Source organism: Xenopus laevis, chromosome 5S (assembly GCF_017654675.1).
Source record: "Xenopus laevis strain J_2021 chromosome 5S, Xenopus_laevis_v10.1, whole genome shotgun sequence".
In the NCBI taxonomy this organism is placed as follows: domain Eukaryota; kingdom Metazoa; phylum Chordata; class Amphibia; order Anura; family Pipidae; genus Xenopus; species Xenopus laevis.
Window position 1 is genome coordinate 2,415,576 of NC_054380.1, and position 14,429 is coordinate 2,430,004.

Genomic DNA, 14,429 nt, shown 5'->3' on the forward strand with positions numbered 1-14,429 from the left:
CATCCCTAATTATTATGCATTCAGGTCTGCGTATGGTGACCAAGAGGCTCGCATGGATGTTAAAAAAAAAAAAAAAAAGCTCGTTTCTAAAAGCTAATTAAAATCTTTTGGAGTGATAAAGGGAGATCTGGGAGTAGTGTTGTCCTGATTGTTTTCTCTAAGAATTTAATTTACAGCCATTTTTTCCCCTATTTGAATGTTACTTTCAAATTGAGCCAGTGATAAGAACTAACATCTGTTTTGTGTTGAATAGTACAAGAGAGCTCTGCATGGGGCTGAGAGTCCACAGAGCGTGTGAGGCCATTGTTGTTCTTCTCTTTTATTTGTCCTCATGCCTAGTCCATTTGTAGCATCCGGCAAACAGCTGACACATATTGGCTATTATGGACCCCGGCCTAATTGTGTCCCATTCTGAAAAGCTCTTCTATGCGAGTCCTGTGTGATGTATCAGAGACTGAGACTATATAAACGGCGCCGTCAAAAGAGCGCTCTCATTTTGCACTTGCAGAGTAACAGACTGCAGGGCCAGAGGGGTTGTGGATGCTAAATCTATAATCACAATCTAGTAGCTCGCTATTTGCTCCGTCGCTGGGATGTTTCTGTTTTCAATGGTAATTCAGCAGGCAATTATGAGACATCCTTGTACGTTAGCGTAGGGGAAAAAACGCAAACGCAGATCCATTTGGCGGCTTTGCTTTTTAAATTTGCACATTAAATTGTTTCTTGTTAAATATATGCAAGAATGATGTTAAAATTGAATTGAATTGAATTTCCGCAGCCTTCCTGGAGCAGAGACCACGATGATGCAGCTTCGATACGTTCTGGGGGGACGCCGGGACCTTCTAGTGGAGGCCACACGTCACATAGTGGGGACAACAGCAGCGAACAAGGTAGGAAGATGCCACCGATGCCTTGTTCATAAATCAGCATGTTGACTTCAGATTTAATCAGAAACAGAATAATCAGAAGCACACGTTGCACTTAGATTTAGGATAAATAATAGTCATAAGACTCTCGATTTGCTTCCCATTTACACTTAAAGGGGTTGTTTGCCTCTGAGTTAACATTTATGTAGGATGTAGAGAAGGATATTCTGATACAATTTCCAATTGGTTTTCATTTTTTATTATTTGTGGTTTTGGAGTTATTTAGCTTTTTATTCAGCAGCTCTTCAGTTGGCAGTTTGAGCCATCTGGCAGCTAGAGTCGAAATTCCCCTAGCAACCATCCATTGCTTTGTATAAGAGACTGGAATATGAACAGGGACTGAATAGAAAGAGGGGTAATAAAAAGTATCAATCAGCACTATATCTGTAGCCTTAAAAAGAATTTGTTTTTAGAAGGGGTCAGTGACCCCCATTTGAAGGCTGGAAATAGGCAGAAAAACGACCCCTTTAATTTGGAAATTGTTATGGTTACGCTACATGAGTCACGATTGCTTTTTTTTGGCGGAGATTTGCTCATGATTGCCATAAACCCTTGGATTTCCATTATTACAAGTGATGCAAGACAATTCCCAGTGGTTAAAACAACACCGAGGGGCAGATTTATCAAAAGTCGTAGTGAAAATTCAAATTTAAAAAATTTGAATTTTGAGCTGATTTTTGTGTATTTCGACTAGGGAATAGTCCAAATTCGATTCAAATTTGAAAATTCGCCATCTAAAACCTGCTGAATTGCTGTTTTAGCCTACGGGGGACCTCCTATAACCCCATTGGAGTCAATTGATTTAAAAATCTAAGTTTTTTTTTTGAAAAACTTTGAATCGAATTCGATCAAATGCGCTATTACTTCGAATCGTACAATTCGAATTTGAATGAAAATGGACCTATTTGGCCACAAAACCTTCGATTTTATTTCAGTTGGTCTTTTTGAATTTTGAAGTTTTTCAAATTTGAAATTCATCCCTTGATAAAAATGCTCCTGGAAGTTTCAACAGAGGAGAAAAGACCTTTCCTCTTAAACACAGTCATTTCTTTTAGGGGCAGATTTATCCAGGGTCGAATTTCGAAGTAGAAAAATTCGACGATCGAATTGGAATACTTCGACTTCGAATATCGAAGTTGAAGTTTTTTTTACATTGAATTTGGCCATTTGCGGTCGAAGTAAAATCGTTTGATCGAACAATGAAATCCTTCGATTCAAAGTATTTTATCCATCCATCGAACGATTTTTCTTCGACTTCAAAAACCTTAGAAAAATGCTCTAGAAGGTCCCCATAGGCTAGCATAGCACTTCGGCAGGCTTAATTTGGCGAAGTATTGAAGTCGACTTTTTTTTTAAAGAGACAGTACTTCAATTATCGAATGGTCGAATATTCCAACGATTTTACTTCGAAACGAATTTGAAGTCAAATTCGTAGTATCCTATTCGATGGTCGAAGTATCCAAAAAAATTACTCTGAATTTCGAATTTTTTTACTTTGAAAATTCCCTCGAATTCACTTCGACCCTTGATAAATCTGCCCCTAAATTTTAAAGGTGCTATAGAAATACCCCCCAACATGACATGTGAGTGGATGATTATGAGTTGTGCTACAGGAGGGATTCAGTGCTCCTCTTATTTAATTTGTTTGCTTAATATTTATTTGGTTTGACTCTATATAGCTTTTTTTTTTAACGTGAGTGTTGTAATTAGTATTTTGTGCCCTTTCTCTGCTTTGTGAGTGTTTATTGTGTTGCTAGAAAAGAGCATGAATTTAGGGGCCACAACGTTTTTCAGGACCTTTGTAACTATAGGAGGACCTCACTATAGTTCTGTACAATGATTCACTGGGATACCCATTAAATGTCTTTAGATAAATTGAAATCATGGGATCTGAAGATATCTTGCCATTTATGGAATATGCATGATTATAAGGGTAGTTTGCTTATAGTTATGGTTAACTAGTTGCTCTGCACATGCCTACCTTCTGATAATACTTCTATAATACTGAGCAATTCTGCCAGGTTTTAGTCCCTACTTAGAAGAACATTCCGTTGTTTTACTGGAGTTGTCCTGTGCCCTTGTTTTCATATTAAAACCATTTCTGGACCAAGAAGCTACAGCATCATGAGATGTTTTCATTAAAATGTAGACATACAGTAGTTGGTGCAAAATTTGCACCTGGATTAGTTACCCATAGCAATCCATGTGATGCACGAATTTCTCCCGTTTCACGGGAAAATACGTGAATTTCCAGCGAAAATTGAGAAACAGGGAAAAATTTGTGAAACTCAAAAATTGGTGACCACATTGGTGCCGGCGTTAAAGTCAATGGGCGTCTGAATAGTGTTGGCGAATTTTTGCAAATTTATCGGCGGCGAAACGTGGATTTGCCAGAAATTCACTAGTTATGAGCAGGTAATCCGTAGGTCCAACTTGCTGGTTGTTTGCTATGAGTTCCTTCTCCCGGTACAAACTGTGTAATAAGTGATGTAAGTAAGAATCAAGAGTTTCTATCATCAACGCACCTATTGACAGATACCAATGTGTTTTATGTTTCATCTGTTTGGCAAATGGAAGGAATTGCAGCTTTATTTATTTATTACAGTTCAAATGGTAAAAACTTGAGGTTTTTTTTTTTACTATAAAATTTGACATTTTTTGTGGAAAAAAACCTCAAATTTTTGCGAGATTTATTATTAGGGATGCACCAAATCTGCTATTCGGGATTCGGCCGAATCCTTGGTGAAAGATTCGACCGAATACCAAACCGAATCTGAATCCTAATTTGCATATGCAAATTAGGGGCAGGAAAGGAACAAGTGGAACAAATTCTTCTTTTGTGACGAAAAGTCACATGATTTCCCTACTTGCCCCTAATTTGCATATGCATATTCGAATTTGGTTCGGCCAGGCACAAGGATTCGGCCGGATAATGCTGAAAAAGGCCAAATCCTGGCTGAATCCTGGATTCGGTGCATCCCTATTTATTATACCCCGAGGCTGTAAAAAGTCAGAATCCGAAAATGCTCCATCTTCGACCTGTTGAGGTCTCGTAGAAGTCAATGGCAAAGATCCTATTTGCAATTTGAAGATACTATTGTCAGCGCTAATTCAAACATTTCGGGCTTTTCTGCTGATTTCCCCCAAAAATTGGGAATTCAGATTTTTCCCGCAACAATCAGTAAAAGTTGTGGTTTTCGTGTGACAAAAGTTGCGGTTTTTGTCGATCCGATTTATTCATGGTTTTTAAATGATAATTAAGGGTAAATCGTTGATTCTAGTTTGGTCGGATTGTTTAAAATTAATTAATCAGAAAAATTCAGATTTTAGTAAATAATCCCTAAATGTGGGTTAAAGTCACATTTAGGGGCAGATTTATTAAGGGTCAAATTTCAAATTTCGAAATTCAAATTCAAAAAGACCAACCTAAATGAAGTAAAAATGTTTTTTTCGATCTAATAGGTCCATTTTTGATTGAATTCGAATTGAAGGAATAGCGCATTCGATCGAATTTGATTCGAAGTTTTTCCATAAAAAAAACCTTTGCTTTTTCAAAATCCACGAATTGACTCCAAATAGGTTCTAGGAGGTCCCCCATAGGCTAAAACAGCAATTCGCCAGGTTTTAGACGGTGAATGGCCGTAGTCAAATTTTTAAAGAGACAGTACATGATAAATTTCAATATTCAAATTGTAAAAATTTTTTTTTCAAAAATTCGAATGGAATTTGGACTATGCCCTAGTAGAAGTACACAAAAATTAGCTTGACATTCTAATTTTATAAATTTACATTTTCACTTCGACCTTGGATAAATCTGCCCCTTAATGCCTCATGTCTAGATTATTAAGGGCTGTCCTTAAAGCGACAAAGTCTTATTTTTATTCAACAACCCCCCAAGAGCTTTCAGATGTGAAGGCTGCAGGTGGAATAACCCTGATATAAACTTTTACTCTCGCCCTTCTGCAGATATAGCTGCAGTGACATTCCAGAAAATTGAGAGAAAGCCCATTAAAGAGGCGCAGTGGGGTACCCTTTCTTATACTCTGCATTGAATTTCGGCTCTACGGGGCCCCACAAAGAGTGCTCACCCCCCAATGCTTTAGGTTTCAGATCAGCTCTTTGTTGCAGCAACTGAATTGGAAGGTTCATTGGGATTCAATTGTACAAATGTCTCTGGGACAAAGTCACTTGTGTGAATCTTTTATTGATTGCGCAATTGTGTATAATGCGACTACACAGCTCAAGCTCTTATTTGTTTGCTGCATTGCTGCTCATATGGATCTAAAAGCATCTCCAGCCGGCAACCAACATGTGCAACTTAATGAGGGCTGGGCGCATTTTATTTACTTTTGAGTATTATAGGAAAGAAAATGCTCAAGTCCAAATATATAAATATTGCAGGTTTTTCTCCTTTAGGAACAGTTTTACCTGCGTGTTTTATGTAATTGATGGTCTTGTTCTTTCATATTCACATTATACCAACAGGGAAGTTGCTTCTTAGGGGCAGATTTATCAAGGGTTGAATTTCGAAGTAGAAAAAACCTCGAAATCCGACCATCGAATAGAATCCTCCGACATTCGAATTCAAAGTCGGAGGATTTTATACATCGTAAGATCGTATTCCAATCGTAGTACGATCGTACTCGGAACGATTCAAACTATTTTATCGTACGATAAAGTTGGCGAAGTATTCAAGTCAAAGTTTTTTTTTTAAAGAGACAGTACTTCGATTATCGAATGGTCGAATAGTCGAACAATTTTAATTCGAATCGAAGGTCGAAGTCGTACTAGCCTATTCGATGGTTGAAGTATCCGAAAAGTACTTTGAATTTTTTTACTTCGAAATTCCCTCGAATTCACTTCGACCCTGCGATCCACTTGGGCACATCGCATTGCAAACAGTCACAGCCCCGATTCATCCAGCAAATTGATGGGATGAAGGATCTTCAGTTCACATGGAGGGCCCTTAAAGTCGTTTCGATGGGCCTCCCTTTCCCCCATGTGATCCTGAGTTTAGAAGGAAATTGGAGCACCCAAACATACCTCCCAACTGTCCCGTTTTTCGCTGGACAGTCCCGATTTTGAAATCTCAACCCGCAGTCTTGAATTGTTACTGAAATGTCACGACTTTCTCTTTGATCTCCAGCCAGAAAAAGATACAAAGTTTCTAAAACTTAATTGGCTTTTGGCAGAGAACCCAGAATACATGGCAGCTGCCCTTAGTCACTTTTGTAACAATTTAAGATAAGAAGAGAAACAATTGTAACTATTTAAGATAAGCAAGTCACTGGGGGAAACTACGGCTTAAAGGGCAATTCACCTTCATTAGCAAAACTGTAATAACATAAAAAACACAGAAATATGTTCAAACTTTCATAACCTGCCAAATTTTGTAAAATGGACATGGTAATTGGGGGGTGGCCACTAAAATGGGCGTGGTCAAAATATTTTCGCCGCATTCCACACACCAAATCTTTTTATCCCTCTTTCTATTAAATGTTGGGAGGTATGTCCAAAGGAAAGCCATACAGGCATGGGGAGAATTTACAAACTCTTTGCAGATAGGACCCCTGCAATGCTAACCATTGAGCTTATACAAGTATGGGACCTGTTATCCAGAATGTTTGGGACCTGGGGTTTTCCGGATAATGGAACTTTCCATAATTTGGATCTTCATACCTTAAGTCTACTAGAAAATCATATAAACATGAAATAAAGCCAATAGGCTGGTTTTGCCTCCAATAAGGATTAATTATATCTTAGTTGGGATCAAGTACAAGCGACTGTTTTATTATTACATAGAAAAAGGGATAATTTTTAAAGATTTGGATTATTTAATTATGGAGTCTATGGGAGACAAGCCTTTCTGTAATTCAGAACTTTCTGGATAACGGGTTTCCGGATAACGGATCCCGTATCTGTACCAAAGAACTGGGGAACATGGATATAATGACTTTGTGTCGTTGCACAACGTCTCTTGGGCTGGGCCCCGGTGGGAAATCCCCAGACAGCTCTATAGGAATCATCATCAAGTAAAAAGAAAAATGAGAAGGAGAAACGGGAATGTATTATAAAACACGGCTCATCGATGATATCAGATTGGTTGTTGGTTTTCTATTCCAAGAATGAAATGTTTGGAGTTTGAGCGGTGAATTCCTGCAAACCAAAGTCTATCCCACACGCTATTAAGGGAATCTCAAGGTAGTTGTGCAGCCAACAGAATTCTGGGCTCCATGGAGAAGCCTCCGTTTTATTCCAGATGACGGAGCAAAGATTTATTTAGCAGCTCTCCTTTTTTTTTTTTCCTTCCATGAACATGAAAAGTAATAAGTGAAGCCGCTCGCTGTCTGATCACTAATGTTATAGGCTGGAGGGAGCCTGCTGATTGGACGTCTTAATGAGCACATTTCTGTCCTTCTCCTTGACCTTTGCCCTTTATTGACCAACCTGACACTTCATTTTTCAAATACTTCCAATTATGGCTCAGCTTAGGCATCGCCCGGCCTCCTTCGTTTCCTTCTTAAGGGCCATTTCAAAGGGGCTGAGGCCATGGAAGATATTTTAATTTGATAAAAACAAAAGGAGCATTTTAGGTTCAGGACGGAGTTTAATTTGAGACTGATGCCCCTTTGCAGACGCAGGTTCTAGTTTTAGTTCTAGTCTAGGATAGTGATGGACAAATACATTTACCAGACACGAATTCGTGGCGAACTTCCACGTTTTGGTGCTGGTGAATACATTCGTGAAACTGCAGCGAAAATTCACCGGCGAAAAATCCGGCGTGTCAAAAAAAAATTTGCCCGTACATTAGAATAGTCACGCGCATAAAAATGTCAAATTGTCACGGGCGTCAAAGTTGATCAAAATAATTTTGAAGCCCGTTGACTTCAATGCGTTTTCGCAATTTCTTCGATGTTTCATGAATTTCGCAGTAAATTTTGGAATTTTACGGCGAAACGGGACAAATTCGCCCATCGCTAGTCTAGGACTAGTTTGAATATCTTTGAAACATGTAAAAACATTTCAAACCAACCGATATGTTAATGATGTTTTCACATTTGGCTCTTTACGTTACTATCCAATTATTCCCGGTATAAAGAGAGCAATTCGCACAGATTAGAGGGTTTTAATAGTAATAGTATTGCTTTTGTGAAAATGTCATTTTACTGTAATTATCATGAATTTCCTACATTTCTCAGTAAGTTTGGGAAGGACCGGGCCAAATCTGGGCCTGGGTGGGTGATAACATTCTAAATCACTCTCCTTTCATTTGAGTATTTGGTATAATGTGTTTATTATATATCTGATAGATCATTTGTTGGGTGCTCCATGCTCCAAAAAATTGTTTACAAGGCTTTATTTAAAACGAATCGGGGGCTAGACATTTTGTCAATTTCCCAGCTGCCCCCAGTCATGTGACTTGTGCCTGCACTTTAGGAGAGAAATGCTTTCTGGCAGGCTGCTGTTTTTCCTTCTCAATGTAACTGAATGTGTCTCAGTGGGACCTGGATTTTACTATTGAGTGTTGTTCTTAGATCTACCAGGCAGCTGTTATCTTGTGTTAGGGAGCTGTTATCTGGTTACCTTCCCATTGTTCTGTTGTTTGGCTGCTGGGGGGAAAGGGAGGGGGTGATATCAGTCCAACTTGCAGTACAGCAGTAAAGAATGATTGAAGTTTATCAGAGCACAAGTCACATGACTTGGGGCAGCTGGGAAATTGACAATATGTCTAGCCCCATGTCAGATTTCAAAATTGAGTATAAAAAAATCTGTTTGCTCTTTTGAGAAATGGATTTCAGTGCAGGATTCTGCTGGAGCAGCACTATTAACTGATTCATTTTGAAAAAAAATTTTTTTCCCATGACAGTATCCCTTTAATGGTGCTGCTCCAGCAGAATTCTGCACTGAAATCCATTTTTCAAAAGATTAAACAGATTTATTTATATTTAATTTTGAAATCTGACATGGGGCTAGACATACTGTCCATTTCCCAGCTACCCCCAGTCATGTGAATTGAACTCTGATAAACTTCAGTCTCTCTTTACTGCTGTACTGCAATTTGGAGTGATATCACCACTCCCTTCCCCCCCCCCCAGCAGCCTAACAACAGAACAATGGGAAGGTAACCAGATAGCAGCTCCCTAACACAAGATAACAGCTGCCTGGTAGATCTAAGAACAGCACTCAATAGTAAAATCCAGGTCCCACTGAGACACATTCAGTTACATTGAGTAGGAGAAACAACAGGCTGCCAGAAAGCAGTTCCATCCTAAAGTGCTGGCTCTTTCTGAAATCACATGACCAGGCAAAATGAGCTGAGATGCACCTACACACCAATATTACAACTAAATACACTTGCTGCTTCAGGAATGACATTTTATATTGTACAGTCAATTATTTGCAGTGTAAACAGTGTCATTTAGACATAAAAACTACACCATAAAAATCATGGCAGAATCTCTTTAATTTCAGCCTTCTGCAATTGTTTTAGTCCTGGCCCATTATACAAAAGTAGGTGTATATAAATATATAAATATGTTCATTATGAGCCGCCATATTGCTTTGTCAATATAAAAAAGACCAATAAACAGATTAAATTCCCTCTGCCTGCAGACAAACAAGCCTCTATATAAACTTCAGAAATCCTTGTCCCTCTGTCTTTCTCACTGTGTGTCCCAAGCCCATCGTTTGCCTGGATTTCTTCCCTGCCCTCGCTGCTAAAATCGACTAATTAGCAGGACGTGTTTCCACTAGAATATGAAAAATGTGTCCTTTAAAAACACGTCCTTTCTGTAAGGTGACCTGATACCCAATAACTGCTTTACTAATGAGCTTATTTAAATCTAAAAAAAAAGGGAAAATGAGCTTTTTATACTTCCCAGGCATTGATGTAAAAAATGAGCGGCCCTGCCAGTAGTTTTCTGGATCATTTTTTTAGAACAATTGATTAACTAAAGAGCCGCTGTCATTAGCTGACATTGACTGATGGCAGTTTGTCACGAGCTCCGAAGGTCACGCAGGCGTTGGAATCTTTCGGCTTGTCTTTGGTTGACCTTTACTGATATTACTGATGCCGATAACATGTGGTTGTTTTTGACTTGATACGACCCTCGGCCGAGAGAGAGATTGGGGCATTTGTCACCATGTCTGTGGCTTTATTGTTATGGTAAATGCAATTAATTCTGGTAGCCCTGATGCCATGCAGGGAGGTGACTATAGACACGGTGTATAGCAGGGGTCCCCAAACTTTTTTAACCCGTGAGCCACATTCAAATATAAAAAGAGTTGGAGAGCAACACAAGGATGGAAAAGTCCATTGGGGTTTGGGTTGGATTGGCTATTTGGTGGCCCCTATGTGGACTGGCAGCTACAGGAGACTCTACTTGGCACCATACTTGGTTTTTATACAATAAAACTTGCTTCCAAGTCTGGAATTCAAAAATAAGCCCCTGCTTTGAGGCCACTGAGAGCAACATCCAAGGGGTTGGAGAGCAACATGTTCCTCACGAGCTACTGGTTGGGGATCACTGGTGTATAACATAGACATCTGTTTTATAAAGTCTAATTGCTTTATACTTTATCTTCTGGGCCTGTGTACAAACAGGGACTTCTATATTCAGTGCTACATTTACAATGAATACTTTAGTGCAGGGATCCCCAACCTTTTGAACCTGTGAGCAACATTCAGAAGTAAAAGGAGTTGGGGAGCAACACAAGCATGAAAAATGTTGTTGGGGTGCCAAATAAGGGCTGTGATTGGCCATTTGGTAGCCCCTATGTTGATTGTCAACCTATTTTGAGACTCTGTTTGGCAGTACATCTGTTTTTTATGCACCAAAACTTGCCTCCAAGTCTGGAATTCAAAAATAATCTCCTGCTTTGAGGCCATTGAGAGCAACATCCAAGGGGTTGGAGAGCAACATGTTAAGCTGGCCATAGACACACAGATCCGATCGTACGAATCGAGGATTCGTACGATTTTCGGATCGTGTGTGGCGTGTCCCGACTTCTTTCGTCCGGCGGAGATCGGTCGTTTGGTCGATCGGTCAGGTTTGATTTTGACCCGACCGATCCTGCCGGAACCCAGGGCACATCGTAATCGGATCGTTTGGCCGAACAATCAGATTACACCCGATATAGCCATGTTTGTTAATGGCATATCGGGGAAAGATCCGCTCGTTTGGCGATGTTGCCAAACGAGCAGATCTTTGCATCTATGGCCACCTTTACTCATGAGTTACTGGTTGGGGATCACTGCTTTAGTGTATACCATTTATAGATATGGACAAACCTTGTACATTGTATTACAGTATCCCATTAGTGCTGTAGTTATAGTGGAACTGTAATGGGAAAGGCTGTAGAGTGCAAGTTCTAGTGTCAAGGATTGCTTATCTTGCGATGTATTTTATTTAGTTCCCACTTTTTCAAAACTATCAACCCGTCCGCTTATAGTCAATAATTTGCAGTCAGACTCGCGGCTGTAAATAAACAGCAATAAAACCCACAATTCCTCCACACCAGAGTTGTATCTCTTCCTTCCAAAAGGGGAAACAGAGTTTTTTTTAATCACACAATGTCATGTAAACTCATATCTACGAAACGCAGATGATTTGGGGTTTGTTTTTTTGGTTGAACAATCAGCTCCAATCAGAAGCCCTGGATGATAACACGATTTTAGCATTTAGCTGCCACTTTGAAACCAAACTTTAAGTCAATAGTAGATAAGTAGTGTTTATTTACTCACTTGTCTTATCTGTCCTTATCCAAATTCTCACTCATGGGGAAATAATCATAAACCATTTTATTGGGGTGTTTCTTGGCTGGAAACGAACCCGTGTCTCTAGGAAAAAAAAAGTTTCTCCGTCTGGAAACACCATTTGCCAAAGGCCAGTGTCACTACTTAGAGGTCAAAGTCTTTTCTAAGTGTCCGTAGCAACTTCACACATGTATGGAGTTCCTGCGTAGGGGTCAAAATAAACTAATAGGTGATTGCAATGCTAACCCCCTACACATAACTTGTCTATTAGCCCAAATGGCGGCTCTTATTTGTGCTGATAAAATATGTAGTTAAGCTTTTATTTTACCTTACATTTTTAGGATAAAAGGGTAATTTGGAACAGACTCTTAAGCGCTTTGTTTTCCAAAGTCGTCCGAAGTTTCCTCGTGAGGCAACTTCAGGCGACTTCAGAAAATGAAGTGCACGGATTGCCATTCCGCTGGGGATTTACATTGTAGCCGGCAGGAGGCAGTTCGGGGAGATTAGTTGCCCCAAAGAAGAGGCAATTTATCGCCGGGCGAGTAAATCTCCCCGAATCTCCACGTGTGTCTCTGCACTAAGGGGTGGACAACTAACAGCTGCCAACGTCTTGTCACAATGCAGTTGTAGTTCAACAACATGGGTGTCCACCCTGGCAGCCATGGAAATACAATCGTTTTCCCGCAGCAAAAGCTTTTTGCAACCGCCAAGTACAAAAGACTTTAGAAAGTTGTTTTTTTTTCCTCACTTGCTGTGACATCTGTGCCAGAGAAGCTGATCTAGTGTCTGTTTTCTCACCTTAACTGTTACACTGGTGGCAATGGGTTTGAGACATTCATTCAGTGATTGCTTCCATAAATGTCTGTGTGTGTATTATATGTATTTGTGTGTGCATATATATTGTATGTTTGTATATATATATATATATGTGTGTGTGTGTGTGTGTGTGTATATATATATTATATATATTATATACGCGAAAGATTAGTCCGAATACCAATCCGATTTGCATATGCAAATTAGGTGTTGGAAGGGGAAAACATTTTTTGTGACAAAGTCACGCGATCTCCCTCCCCGCCCCTAATTTGCATATGCAAATTCGGATTCGGTTCGGCCGGACAGAAGGATTCGGCTGAACTGAATCCTGCGGAAAAATGCCGAATCCCGAACCGAATCCTGGATTCAGTGCATTCCTAGTGTATATATATTATATGTATGTGCCATTGTGTGTATATATAGTGTATGTATGTATATGTGTGTGTGTGTGTGTGTATATATATATATATATATATATATATATATATATATATATATATATATATATATATATATATATATATATATAGTGTGTATGTGGGTGTGTGTGTATATAGTGAATAAAGTACCCCCTCTTGTAAAATATAAGGATAATATTAGTTACCGAGGAGTTTCATGACCATATAAAAGTACGAGGCCGAAGGCCGAGTGTTTTTATACAGGTCATGGAACTCCGAGGTAACTTCTAATATCCTTATATTTTACAACTGGGGGAACTTTATTTATTATAATACACAAGTTTCAGTGAGTCATGTGACAGAAATGACATCAGAACTCACCGTTTATAACTGATGACATCAGAACTCACCGTTTATAAGGATATAATACACAAAAGCCATGAATATCCTGTAAATTATATCCTTATAAACGGTGAGTTCTGATGTAATCAGTTATAAACGGTGAGTTCTGATGTCATTTCTGTCACATGACTCACTGAAATTTGTGTATTATAATAAATAAAGTACCCCCAGTTGCAAAATATGAGGATATTAGAAGTTAACTCGGAGTTCCATGAACTGTATAAAAACACTCGGCCTTCGGCCTCGTACTTTTATATGGTCATGAAACTCCTCTGTGACTTATAATATCCTTATATTTTACAAGAGGGGGTACTTTATTCACTATATAATTTACAGGATATTCATGGCTTTTGTGTATTATATATATATATATATATATAGTGTGTGTGTGTGTGTGTATATATATATATATATAGTATATGTGTGTGTGTGTGTGTATATATAGTGTGTATGTGTGTGTGTGTATATATATATATAGTATATGTGTGTGTGTGTGTATATATATAGTGTGTGTGTTTGTGTGTATATATATATAGTGTGTATGTGTGTGTGTATATATATATATATAGTATATGTGTGTGTGTGTGTATATATATATAGTGTGTATGTGTGTGTATGTATATATATAGTGTGTATGTGTATGTATATATATAGTGTGTATGTGTGTGTGTATATATATAGTGTGTATGTGTGTGTGTATATAGTGTGTATGTGTGTATGTATATATATAGTGTGTATGTGTGTGTGTATATATAGTATATGTATGTGCACACTTGGATTTCCAGCAGGATTGCCTGATTGTTCAGCCATTGCAGCGCTCGCTCCTGTGATGAGGAGTCTCCAGTTTTCATGGAGCAGTTGACTTGTGTTTATTGCCCCAGTGAATGTCAGGAGCAATTGCAGCTAAACAGTGTCGGACTGGCCCGGCGGGAAACCGGGAAAAAACCCGGTGGGCCCCGACCCTTAATGGGCCCCCGCCGGGCCAGACCCCTCTCCCGACAAGTTTGTTTGAAAAAAAAAAAAGATTTCTATAAGCGCCGCTCCATCTGCGCATGCGCGCAGCGGCATTCATACAGATCCCTGAACGGCGCCTTTCAAGCAGGAGCGTCGAGCCGCGCCGTCATGCAGGCG

The 14,429-nt window shown here is 39.2% G+C and overlaps 1 protein-coding gene across 3 annotated transcripts in view; it reads left to right on the plus strand.

The window, feature by feature from the left end:
* The window catches only part of meis1.S (Meis homeobox 1 S homeolog), a 172,167-nt gene that overhangs the window by 40,489 nt on the left and 117,249 nt on the right, over positions 1-14,429 (plus strand). For all 3 annotated transcript variants that reach the window (XM_041563964.1, XM_041563965.1, NM_001090635.1), the window contains 1 exon segment: positions 779-890. In XM_041563964.1, coding sequence (XP_041419898.1) covers positions 779-890 — 112 coding nt within the window.